Raw genomic sequence first — 13,963 nt, 5'->3', positions numbered from 1 at the left:
GGTTCCAAGCGCTGAAGTTCCCGTCCATAATCTCTGCACTACCACCGGCAGTAGTGCAGAGATTATAGACGGGAGCACAAGCGCCTGGAACAATTTGTAGGTGAGTCTGTGTGGGGGAGGAGGGGTGATACTGAGGGGGCATAAGGGGGGGGGGGGAGAAAGATGCGGTAGGAGTGAGGACATGGCACACTGCAGGAGGGGGGCTAAGGACACTGACAGGGGACAGCTTCTGGCCTCCCTTCCTGCGCCCTAGCAGCCGGCTGTGACGGGATTGACAGAGACTTCAGCCAATCAAGGCTGAATTTGCATGTGACGTCACTTCTCTTTTGCGTCTGTGACTCTGCGTACCACATTAGAGCCAGGGGGCATGGGGAATAAATACCACATAGCAAAAAGGTGAGATTGATTTTAAACTTTTATATTGCCTGGTTACCATCTATTTTACTTGTAGAACAGCTTGTTATAAGGATTTGATTTTAGATCTTATACCTAACAGTTACTCTTTAAACAATACTAGTTGCCTGACAGTTCTGACGATCATTCTGGCCGGCAGCTTCTGCATCCCACACCTGAAACAAGCATGCAGCTTATCTTGGTAGAAACATTTGATCTGCATGCTTGTTCAGGGTCTATGGCTAAAATTATTAGAGGCAGTGGATCAGCTGGACAGCCAGGCAATGTGCATTGTTTAAAAGGAAATAAATATGTCACCCTCCATATGTCTTTCATCTTGGGTTCCCTTTAAAGAGACTCTGTAACATTAAAAAGATCCCCTGGGGGGTACTCACCTCGGGTGGGGGAAGCCTCCGGATCCTAATGAGGCTTCCCACGCCGTCCTCTGTCCCACGGGGGTCTCGCCGCAGCCTTCCGAACAGCCGGCGACTGTGCCGACTGTCAGTTCAATATTTACCTTTGCTGGCTCCAGCGGGGGCGCTGTGGTGGCTTTCCGTTCCGAACTACACGGAAATACCCTATCTCATTCGGGTCCGCTCTACTGCGCAGGCACAGGAAACTTGCGCCTGCGCAGTAGAGCAGATCCGACGGCGATTGGGTATTTCCGTGTAGTTCGGAGCCGACAGCCGTCAGAGCGCCTGCGCAGGAGCCAGGAAGGTAAATATTGACGTCACCGCTGCACGGACTCCACGGAGGGCTGCAGCGAGACCCCTGACGGATGGAGGACGGCGTGGGAAGCCTCATTAGGATCCGGAGGCTTCCCCCACCCGAGGTGAGTACCCCCCAGGGGATCTTTTCATGTTACAGATCCTCTTTAAAGGAACATTTTCACAAATATAACAAGTGATCTTATACACTCACCTAAAGTATTATTAGGAACACCATACCCCCTTTTGCCTTCAGAATGGCCTTAATTCTACATGGCATTGATTCAACAAGGTGCTGAAAACATTCTTTAGAAATGTTGGCCCAAATTGATAGGATAGCATCTTGCAGTTGATGGAGATTTGTGGGATGCACATCCAGGGCACGAAGCTTCCGTTCCATCACATCCCAAAGATGCTCTATTGGGTTGAGATCTGGTGACTGTGGGGGCCATTTTAGAACAGTGAACTCATTGTCATGTTCATGAAACCAATCTGAAATTATTCGAGCTTTGTGACATGGTGCATTATCCTGCTGGAAGTAGCCATGAGAGGATGGTAACATGGTGGTCATGAAGGGATGGACATGGTCAGAAACAATGCTCAGGTGCCCAATTGGCACTAAGGGGCCTAAAGTGTTCAAAGAAAACATCCCCCACACCATTACACCACCACCACCATTACACCACCACCAACAAGGCATGATGGATCCATGTTCTCATTATGTTTACGCCAAATTCTGACTCTATCGAGACTCATCAGACCAGGCAACACTCTTCCAGTCTTCAACTGTCCAATTTTGGTGAGCTTGTGCAAATTGTAGCCTCTTTTTAATATTTGTAGTGGAGATGAGTGGTGCCCGGTGGGGTCTTCTGCTGTTGTAGCCCATCCGCCTCAAGGTTGTGCGTGTTGTGGCTTCACAAATGCTTTGCTGCATATCTCGGTTGTAACGAGTGGTTATTTCAGTCAACATTGCTCTTCTATCAGCTTGAATCAGTCAGCCCATTCTCCTATGACCTCTAGCATCAACTAGGCATTTTTGCCCACAGGACTGCCGCATATTGGATGTTTTTCCCTTTTCACACCATTCTTTGTAAACCCTAGAAATGGTTGTGCGTGAAAATCCTAGTAACTGAGCAGACTGTGAAATACTCAGACCGGCCCCTCTGGCACCAACAACCATGCCACGCTCAAAATGGCTTAAATCACCTATCTTTCCCATTCTGACATTCAAGGGAACCTTAACTGAGAGGGATATGAATGTTTCCTTTTAAACAATACCAGTTGCCTGGCAGCCGGCTGATCTCTTTGGCTGCAGTAGTGGCTGAATCACATACCTGAAACAAGCATGCAGCTAATCCAGTCTGACTTCAGTCAGAGCACCTGATCTGTATGCTTGTTGAGGGGCCGTGGCTAAAAGTATTAGAGACACAGGATCAGCAGGAGAGTCAGGCAACCGATATTATTTTAAAAGGAAAAATCCATATCCTTCTCAGTTTAGGTTCCCTTTCAGTTTGGAGTTCAGGAGATTGTCTTGACCAGGACCACACCCTTAAATGCATTGAAGCAACTGCCATGTGATTGGTTGATTAGATAACTGCTGATATCTAATAAAAAATGAACAGGTGTTGCTAATAATCCTTTAGGTGAGTGTATCTGGAGTTCTTTTTTCTGATGTCACTGCTTGCTGCTGATCTCTGCCACAGCACTAATTTCAGCTCCTTCTTATCTTATTCATTGGTGAAGGGAACCTGCATTTCAGTCTTACAAAAGGAGCCTGTGATACTAGTGCATTTCCTTTAAAGTGGACCTGAACTCTTGCACAGGACAGAAGGAAAGTATAGAGAAATGCACATTGTATGTATTTAAAGTTAAGCCTCTCTAATTCCCTCTCATCTGTGACTAATCACAAGTTGTAATTAGACCTTGCAGCTGTGTCAGCTGACCCCCACCATGGCAGATCAGCTAATTGGTAAACACAAGATGTTAACAATATGTCTGCTTCCATGAAAGCAGGGAGTAGACACACTGCAGATTTATTGCAGGATTTGTATCAGCTGTAACAAATAATTTTTTTTTCATTAAAGGTTAGTATGTTGTTGCTTATCTTTTTGAGAAGAAACAAAGTTCTGAGTGATCGAGAGTGTCTCTCTAAGCTGATTTTTACAAGTGTATCTAAACCTATTAAAAGGGGCCACAGTTTCCCCTTAAAATATGTCTGAATTGCTTTTCTGAGATCCTTAAATGCTCACTGATAAAAGATTAGCACTTGACCTTGACAAAACCCACATGTAAAATCAAAATAGGAAAAAAAATAAATAGCTGAACAAATCTTGTCCTTGTGTATCCAGTTCCAAGCAATATAAATAATCCACTTAGAATGTAGCAGTGTTGGGCTGTTACTCTTAGAAAAGCAAATGAAAGCAAAGCTTCAATGCCCCTGAGGTAATCATGTGAATCACTGATATATGGAGAGGAATTAGCTATTCTAAATCCTTTTAAGAAGATGAGGGTGGAAATTTGGAGGCGTCTTGTTTAAAAATAAATCACACCTAAGGAAAATCCGCAAAATATCCTTAAGACCAAATGAGATTTTTATTGGGTTATATTTCAATCATTTGATAATGTCACATAAAGGTCGCAGTGAAGCACTTTACGTCCTTGAATTTGAAGGCTGTGATGCAGTGACTCAGCTGGGCACAGTATAGATTTACATCAGCCTGATATATGAAGCCATGATGTGGCAGAAGCGAATACACTGCATGCCTGTCTGTAACATGCACTACAGAACCATTAAGCATGAGCATTCAGCGCATACAGCAGCCTCAAATAATCACTCTGACTGAACTGAGAATTATAATACCCATTACAAGTGATAAGTGATTGTATTATAAAGGGAACAAGGCCTTCAAACAGTCATTGAAAGGATTGGAGCTGTCTGTGTGACATGGGATTTTCTATTGGTAGAAATTGAACATAGTTTAAGTTTATAAAGCGGGATGTAATTAAAAATCATGATCTCTTTGCTTCATATACATTATGACTATCATTTATGGCAAATCTGAATTTTTAATGCTACTTGTCTGGATGTCATTCTGATCATCTGTCTTTAAAGGGAACCCCAGATGAGAGACATGTGGAGGCTGACATATATATTTCCTTTTAAACAATGATGACAAGTAGCGTTTCTATAGGTGTGTTGCCTACATGTGGTTCTGGTGTACATATGATTCCAGTCAGTGTCTGCATCTGAAATTGACCTACATAGGCAGTGTGCCAGGACTGCTGGCATCTGCAACACAGACTTTCTTGATACCGGCACATCCATTCTTTCTAGTGTGTCACGGCTGTAGTGTGCTGTTTCCTTGTGTGATGTGCATGGTGGTTTGAGGTCAACCTTTTCTCATCTCTTGCAACATTTTTTTTAAATGGTTTTAACTTATTTTTTCTTTCTGTCCCTGATGGAGATGTGGTTTCTATACAAAAGTTTATGTCAATAAAAGTTTTCTACATTTGTACAAGGAGTGAAAGGCTCATTTACAAATCTCTTTTTCCTCGTTTGAAGTATGTTGACACCTTTACATCTCTGCAAATCAGCAGTGGGAGGAGCATAATGTGGTGGTAGAGGTTGCATCTCACCCCCTTATGGTGTCCGTGTAGTATGGTCCAGGGAGCTTCAAAACTTTTTTTTCTTTTGTGAAAAATGCTTGATGCCTGGCTGCCCTGCTGATCCTTTGTTGCTAATACTTTTAGTCGTAGACCTTGAACAAGCATGCAGATCAGATGTTTCTGACTGAAGTCTGATTGGATTAGCTACATGCTTATTTCAGGTGTGTGATTTAGACACTACTGATGCCAGAACGATCAGCAAGACTACCAGGCCATTGGCATTGTTAAAAGGAAATAAAAAATGTGGTTGACCGAAGAACAGCTTCCAGTAAAGTGGGTAGGGGTGCAGTGGCAAACCATACCGTGTTAGTTGGATGCATAACCTGGAGGGCAATACATCAATCTGTGTTAAACTGTCATGTCCAAAATTTGGTTAGCACATGTAGAGCGTTTGCGATTTAAATACAATTGAAACGCTCACATGTGAACACTGTCATTGGAAATCATTGTGATTTCTAAAATGGCCATCGCTTAAAACATTTTTTAAAACGCTCATAGTGTCAATAAGCCCTTCGTTTTTTAAAGAGGGTTATATGTATATTTCATTGTGTTTGAGGTTGGTTGCCTTTAAAAGGAACCTGAGGAGGTAGAATTATGGAGGCTGACAAAAGTATTTCTTCTCTATGGCTGCCCTGCTTATCATCTACCTCTAACATTTTTATCTATAGACCCTAAAGAAGCATGCAGATCAGGTGCTGAAGTCTGACTAGATTAGCCACATGCTCAGGGGCGTAACAATAGGGGCTGCAGCCCCTGCACCTGTGGGGGGCCCAGGGCCCCTCTAGGGTTCGCTCAAAGCCGTTTTGGGGGGCCACAGGGGTCGCAGCATGAGGAGAGAGCATGGGCACACATCAGCGGAGAGGGGGGACAGTCCCCCCCTCCCTCACCTTGGGCTCTCCCCTCAGCGCTCACCTCAACACAAAAAAATCAGCATAACAGCCAGTAAGCTGGCATTTTACAAAGGGCACATATTCCTAGTTTCCACTCATTACAGATTTCGTTAAATGTACTGAAAGTATGACAGTTGATTATTCACAAGCTCTTAAACAAAAATGCAAAATGCTACTGCATGCTACTGCACATGTGCTGCTCTCCTGCGCACGCACCTTCTGTGCTACTCTCCTGTGCATGTGCCTTCTGTGCTGCTCTCCTGTGCATGCATCTTTTGTGCTGCTCTCCTGTGCATGCACCTTCTGTGCTGCTCTCCTGTGCACGAGCCTTCTGTGCTGCTCTCATGTGCACGCATCTTCTGTGCTGCTCTCCTGTGCATGCACCTTCTGTGCTGCTCTCATGTGCACGCATCTTTTGTGCTGCTCTCCTGTGCATGCACCTTCTGTGCTGCTCTCCTGTGCAAGCACCTTCTGAGCTGCTCTCCTGTGCACACGCCTTCTGTGCTGTTCTCATGTGCACGCAACTGTGCTGCTCTCCTGTACATACATCTTCTGTGCTGCTCTTCTGTGCATGCACCTTCTGTGCTGCTCTCCTGTGCATGCACCTTCTGTGTGCTGCTCTCCTGTGCATGCGGGTTCTGTGCTGCTTTCCTGTGCATGCGGGTTCTGTGCTGCTCTCCTGTGCATGCATCTTGTGTGCTGCTTTCCTGTGCATTTGCCTCCTGTGCATGCACCTTCTGTGCTGCTCTCCTGTGCATGCGCCTTCTGTGCTGCTCTCCTGTGCATACACCTTCTGAGTTGTTAAAGCCAGTCCATTCAATTTGCAGACCTGCTGGGTTGACACACTTAGTAGGAGCTTTAGCTTACATAGTACTGGTTAAACATGTGTAGCGAAGCAATGGATTCTGTTTACAAGTCAGGTATACAGGAGCCACAACGATAATTAAGAGTGATCAACTCCCATTCTATTGACAACTGTGAAACTTTAGAATCAGTCTACTTCCTGCTCTGTACCAATAGTCATGAAAACAGAAAATGAGAGAAAATGTTTTTTAATGGTGACCAAAATCTATATTCACACTTTAGTCAAAACTTAATGTGTTTGCAAAAGTCTCACTTTAGGCATAATGAGGGCAATTTACATAAAATAATCTTTGATGACCCCTTTACCTGCTGATAATCCTTGCATCAAAACAGAGCTTGTGGGACAACATCTTTTCTGTTAATGCTGAGCTTGTTTTTACCCTGTAAAAATGACAAAAGAATTAATGTAAGAACAAAACTAGATGAAACTGTATACATGTAAAACATGCTATTTCACTGAAATACTAAGATGAGGTTATTGCAAAGTGTGAGAAAGGACAAATGCAAAACACAAGTTGTTATCAGCTGTTCTTTTTTTCTGCAGTTATCTCACATGGGCTCCCTCAAGGCACAGGTTTAAGGAGTGTCATCCTTCGCACAGAACTCCCGCGAGGAAGTATGGATTAGGCTGCACGATGCCACCAGGTCACCGCCCTCAGGTCTACCCAACTGGTGACAGCTGACATGCAGCACAAGTCTGTGTAGGCGGCAGGAAAGCACAGTCATAACATATACAAAAGGTCAGGGCTAGAGGCAGACGATCAACAGAATCCAGAAGACAGGCTGTTGTAATCAGAATCTCAAAAGACATAAAGCACATAAAGCACCAAGACTGATGAAATAACAGAAATAACTTTTTGACAAGAAGTGTTCTCATGACATCACATGGTCATGCAAAGACTATTATTACAGCCTACAGGGCCCTTATCACAATTGTCTGACACTTGGCCGTGCTGTACAAAGTAGCCAAAACACATTTAATAATATCAAAAAGACCAGTAGCAGAGCAAAATAAAACCGATCACTGGCTGGCAGGCTGATCTCTGGGGCCCGCTGTGTTTACTGACTAGAGCACGAGCTCCTGTCAAATCTTCCCGCTCACGAGATGACGTCATATGGCATCGCTGAGACTTGAGAGAGCGCTGTCCGCATACAAGAGGAATCGGCGCGGGAGACTTAGGCGCAATATACAGCTGGTATATGGCTGATCCTGCTGCTGCACAAGTCAACGGCCGTGTTAAATACTATTCCCCCTCCAGGCCGCCATGGATGGTGGGGAATGAAATAATTTGGCTTCCAAAAATTGCTGGAAGCCGAATTATTGTGTTTTAAAAGTAACTTCAGCTCCGTCTTCTGATGGCGCCGAAGTTACTCCCTATGTGCCCAAGTCTCCTGCGCTGGATTCACTGTGTTCACGCTGTCCCACTGCTATCCTACGTTAAGCAGACAGGAATCGGTTAATAATACCTATGACCGGTGTTTCAATTATACTGCTGAGGTTATATAAAGTCAGCAAATAAATCCACACAACGGCACACATGCAACCAAATCTCGTGTTTGGATTTCTGTTGTCTGACTCATACAGCTGAATATAGAAACACAAAATCACATCACAATGAAATCATAATGCACAAATCTGTAAAATATTCCTGCTAACATGTCCATATCCATGAAAAGTATAAACTGAGTCTACATTACTTGGTCTCGTGTAAGGTTCTCTTCCGGAAGCGGAGAGGGGCAGATGCTACATCTTGCTGAAGAGTATTCTGAATGGATGAACTCATATTTTGCTCTGGGTCACTGATAACAGCCCTATAAACATAACACAATATGCACTTTCAGCAGCACACGCAAAATGTAAATGTTGACATTATAATAATGAGAAATAAATGACGTTAAATGTTATTAAAAGTATTAACTAAATAAATAAGCCACACAAAAGAGGTTGCTTGCCGGCTTTAACTGTAATTGCTTGCTGATGTCATTAGATAATTTATCTTAAGACTGGAGTGATTGTGCAACCAGCTTTTCTCCTGCATCGCTTAAAGTGGACCTGAACTCTTGCACAGGACACAAGGAAAATATAACAGAAATGCCCCCTGTATGTATTTAAAGAGCTTATCCTGTACAATTCCCCCTCATTTGTGTCTAATCACTAGTTGTAATTTGATCTCCCCCCCTGTGTCACATGACTGCCTATGGCAGAGAAGCAGACAAGACCATATGAAAGTACAAGCTGTAAACAATATGTCTACTTCTATGAATCAGGAAGTAGAAACTGTGCAGATTTATTTTAGGATTTGTGTCAGCTGTAGGAAAGAAATGTTTTTTGCCTAAAGATAACCTAAAGTCAAAAAAAAAATGAGATTAACTCACCTGGGGCTTCCCTCAGCCCCCTGCAGACGATTGGTGCCTTTGCAGCTCTGCTCCGATGGCCCAGGACCCGCCGGCGAACACTTCCGGTTTGGCCGTCACTGGCCGACAGGCATGGGAACGCGAGTGATTGTTCGCGTTCCCAGCCTGTATATCGCCCCCTATGCTGCTATTGCGGCCAGGAGGCCGCAATAGCAGCATAGGAGCCGATATACAGGCTGGGAACAAGAACAATCACTCGCGTTCCCATGCCTGTCGGCCGGTGACGGCCAAACCGGAAGTCGACGCCGGCGGGTCCAGAAGCATCGGACCGGAGCTGCGAGGGCACCAATCGTCTGCAGGGGGCTGAGGGAAGCCCCAGGTGAGTTAATCTCATTTTTTTTTTGTTGACTTTAGGTTCACTTTAAAGGTTATTATGCTGTTGGTTTTCGTTTAGTACAGGGAGGAAGTTCTGAGTTCGGGTCCACTTTAAAAAGGACGCAGTGTTCCATGGTGGGGAGAATACTAGAGACATCAGTAATTCAAATCTCTGTCCACAGTGTCACCTACTATGAATCAGGACACAATCTGATTGACGGAATTTGTTGTACAGCTCACTACACAGACTTTGGGGCGTATTTCCACTGAGTGTGAATTTGCATTGCAAAACTTCTCATCAGTATTATTATTTATTGTATTTATAAAGAGCCAACATATTACGCATGTGCAGTACACCCAGACTGATGAGACTGAGACAGTTACCAGGGCTGATCGTGGCTGAACGGCAGACCACGGGAGGACGGCTTGGGACTTATGGGGCTGGAGGAAGCCCCGGGTAAGTATCAAAGCTTTACAATTTGCTGTCTCTGGTACACTTTAAGTGACATTTGACATGATGAGATTGATGTGTAAGTATAGTGCCAAGCAAAGAAAAAAAAATGTTGTATTGCTTTTCTTCTTTCCCTGCCTGAAAGTGTTAATATTCAGCTATGCAACTGAATATGTTTCTTGACCAAAACCTAGATCCCCTGCAAAGATTTATTTTCAGCTAAGGAACAGTGGAGCAAAAACTACCCATGGCACTGTGCAATTTAGTCCTATGAAAATATGGACATACTCAAGAAAACTGGCATTAAGGGTGTTGTACTTACTGAGCAGCATACAAAATACTCCAGCATATCTACAGAACAGCTTCTAATCTACAATGAAATACATGGTTTACACTGCAAAAGACATTGTCATTGCTTCTTTTTTTTACTGAACAAAGAGTAATTTTCAGACCTGACAAGGGACATATGAGTTGGTGCTTCGCCTGTCTTGTGTTTTCAGTATAGCTTGTGTTTTAAACTCTAAATTACATGACTTTAGTAACCAGAAGTGACACAGCTGAGGTGGGACAAGAAAGGAAGAGGTGGAGAGTTATTAGAGGCAGCGCTATGAACTTGCACACAGAGAAGATGCAGGGTGTCAATCATGTTTTGTAGAAATCAGGCTGTTGGGAAAAAAGCACTGGATGGTTCTGTAACTGGAGCCATGTGACATAAGGCTATTCCGAGAGATCTATAGTTACTGACCGTCTTCCTATTTGCCAATAAGAAGGACCAGAACAGACTAATGATATTGATTGTGCTTTGTTGGAAGGATATAGAATAACATTGTTATTTGAAATAGAAAAAAAGTTGCACCATTTGGAGTTTTTAAGATTAATTGTACAAACTGATATAACAGGATACTTTAATTTAAAGCAGCAGGAACCGCCATACTAGCCCAGGAAAAAAAAACACATATTTAAGTAGATTTTCTACTTATATAACATATGTATTGTACTGTCCATGGTTTGATTTCAGTGAATTTAGTATAGTAAATAAAGAGAAAACTGTTCCAGGCCTTTTCCATCTTTACTGCCTCTGACTGAAGCCAATCCTGATGTAATTTCCTCCCTTACTCTTTTTTTCTTCCTAGAAACTGCACTGTCACATCTAACTTGCTTTGTAAACACATGTGAGCACAGCATAGATCATATTTCCGCAGCTTCTGCAGAGAGTTGAGCTGTATTTCCCGTCTCAGCCTCAGCCTGTCACAGTGAACTGCCCTCAGCCAATCAGTGAGGAGCAGGAATGTGGGAGGGGAGATGACAAACTTTTCTCTATTTGGCAATGTACCAGAAAGGAGTCAGGCTGACTGACATAAGATTCATTACAAGAGAAACATTTATGATTATACTGGAACACTTGCAATGCAGGTTTAGAATGTAGACTTCATAATAAACAGAGCAGTGGGTAAATGGAATTTGATTTTGTGGCTGTCAATCCCACTTTAACATATCCGTGAGTTCTCTGACCATAATATCTGGCTAGACTTTGTCCCTTCACAAATAAAGGGCATATCTACAGGATGTGTATTACAGAAGTCCACAAAAATCCCAAGTTGACATTTTTCTGGGGTCAATGTAGATTGTTGTTCTGAATTAACACTGTAATACACGTATTTATTAGATTTCTTTTACTCACCTGGGTACAAAAATACAAAACATATAATCCTGCTACATCTGGCAAAATGAGGCACATGCACTTGTCAGCATTAATGATAAACTTTAAAAGGAAAAAGATAACAATAATACAGTCTGACACTGAATATGTCTGCAAGTTAAACCATACCTAGAGAGCTGGTCTATCATAACTTGCTCTACAACCGCCTGTTTCTTTCTGTCTGCGGCCAGATCCTCCTGCAAGTGTATCCAAGAGAAAAAAAAATCCATTTAGAGGAGAGCAGGATTATCAATTCAATTCATAGCACAAGACAGTGTTAAGATTTATAAGTGAAAATGGGATTTCATCCTGCTATAAGGAAGTTTTTTTGCTTCCACAGCCTTCGTTGGACACCCATCACAAGTTAAAAATCTAGGCATATCCTAAAGCAGCTGAAATGTCAGCAACATCACCAATTAAATTCAGAATCGCACAGTACAAAAAACACAGCAAATCCCTTCAGCACTTGAAAATCTACAATGCACTGCTTAGCAATGCATAAAAGTGTACTTATTCTAAGCAAAGCAAAGTAGTACAGTTAGGCATTACCCCTTCCAGCGCTGAATAAACCCTGTATGACGTTTATGCAGCAAAGGAGACCTTAGTTAAAACAGGCAAAAAAATTATTTATCCACAGTAAACTCAGAGTAATATTCACAATAAGCCTGTCAACACACCAAGATGAATACGGTTCTTAATTTAAAGCTGCAAAAGCAGAGCTATATTATTTTAGTCTTGGTTTACACTACACTGCAGCCACAATATGGATGGTCACAGAGGATCCAATACAATGTACCATTGGTACGTCCACATCCATTGGTGTCCATTGTAACATACATATCGTAGGTAGCATTCCTATCTATGGCATGCCCACGTTCCATCAGGTGTCTAGAAAAGTTCTGCATGTTGAAATTTTGCCTTCTGTCACACCAACATATCTTATAGCTAACATAAATTTTCTTTACAGTCTATGACTGTTAGTCTGTTTTGAAAAACCAGGCCAGATCACTAAAACACTAACCTAACTGACCCCCCTACTGTTTGGCGCCTCAAAGGCTGTGGGAAAGCAGATGTAGCCATGCAGCATGTCTGTACAGCCATCATTTCTAAAACTGCCACCCAAAGTAATCACTAATAATTGTTCCAGGTGACAGTAACTGAGCATTTTTTTAACCTTCATTTACTTGACCTGCTAGGGCTGCACTGATAAAGTACATATTTTTGGGTTCTTCTTCAAGATCCCATCTTGATCTGCCAGTTCTTCTGTGGTCTCCTGAGGTGCTAGAAGTCTGCACTGAAAAATGAGGAGACACACACCCATTCAACTGTTAAGGTGGCCACACACCATACACTTAAAAGATCAAAATATTCACAAATTCGATAATTTTGATCGGTTGTCTCGAAAAATCGAGAGCTTTTCTTAGTTTTTGATCAATAAATCCAACCGAATTTCTTTTTTTTTCTTTCGATTTTTGGAGATTGGACATGTTGGAAATTTCAGACCAACTTTATCACGAATTGTATGGTGTGTGATGGATTGCCAATTACTTGATGTACAGTTCCAATCAATTTTTTCTGAGCTTTCAATTATTTTATTCATGATTGGGAAAAGAATGAACATAGGTGTGTGTGGTACATTGGTAAGATTTTTGAATTGTTACAATCAGTCAGCAAAAAATTGATTGCTATTCTTGAATTGAACAGATATTTAAAAAAAATTGTATGGTGTATGGCCACCTTTAGGGTTTGACTGATGCAATCCTACCAGCTCTGCCATTATTTCTGCACTCAGCTGTATGATGTCATAGGTTGATGTGGCAAAATTACCTAAGTGGTAGTTGAAAATTCAAATAAGCCCTCCTTGTTGATAGTTATAACACGCTCGTAAACAGAGTTGAGGGGGATTCTCAAACTCAGGGTTTCTCTCTATGCTCATTACCAGCAGATGAGGCTGAGGCGGTGCAAGCTTTTTTTTTTTAATCACAGCTAAACATATACAGTTCAAAGGAAAATTTCTGCACAGCACAACTGGAAGACTCAGGTGGCTGCATCAGATAATGAACAGAGACTGACTGCTGTGAAATAAACACAGTAAACATTAAACACAAGAAAAAGCTTATGTTTACATCATGAATCAAGTCAGATCACAGGCTTCAGTAAGTTGCAATAATTTATAGGAATTCATGCACTGGTTATGGCAGCCTTACTAAACTTCGAAGGAGCACAATGATGAAAAACTGGAAAATTAACACATGTGTGCACAGACTGTACATGATTAAAATTTGTCCAAGAGTAATATGACAGATTTTGGACTAAACATCTGCTCATGTGGGATTTTAAAGATTTCCATAATGTTTTGAAGCACACTCCCTGGCATGGACGTATAAAAAGATGCTAGATGGTCTTCCTACTCACATGCACATCATTCTGGCAGTTGGATTATGCCAAAGCCATTCAGAGAATGCTTTGGAAAAAACAAAAGGAATCCTTGGCAATCCCCCATGAGGATATGAACTAGTCCAAACTCAGTCAATAAGAGGTCCAGAGTCAAAGTCCTACTATA

General features: G+C 42.4%; 1 protein-coding gene across 7 annotated transcripts in view; it reads right to left on the bottom strand.

Moving 5' to 3' along the window:
* Nucleotides 1-13,963, bottom strand: part of CAPS2 (calcyphosine 2) — a 158,932-nt gene that overhangs the window by 84,993 nt on the left and 59,976 nt on the right. For all 7 annotated transcript variants that reach the window (XR_011030429.1, XM_068276655.1, XM_068276660.1 and 4 more), the window contains 3 exons: nucleotides 11,530-11,597; nucleotides 8,219-8,332; nucleotides 6,827-6,901 (listed from right to left, as the gene is read on the bottom strand). Coding sequence is in view for 6 of the 7 variants with exons in the window: in XM_068276655.1 (XP_068132756.1) it covers nucleotides 6,827-6,901; nucleotides 8,219-8,332; nucleotides 11,530-11,597 (257 nt within the window). In the remaining variant the exon portion in view is untranslated. The remainder of the gene's footprint in view (nucleotides 1-6,826; nucleotides 6,902-8,218; nucleotides 8,333-11,529; nucleotides 11,598-13,963) is intronic.

Source organism: Hyperolius riggenbachi, chromosome 3 (genome assembly GCF_040937935.1).
Source record: "Hyperolius riggenbachi isolate aHypRig1 chromosome 3, aHypRig1.pri, whole genome shotgun sequence".
NCBI lineage: Eukaryota > Metazoa > Chordata > Amphibia > Anura > Hyperoliidae > Hyperolius > Hyperolius riggenbachi.
The sequence above is the reverse complement of the archived record's forward strand: the minus strand, read 5'-3'. Positions and strand labels throughout refer to the sequence as shown.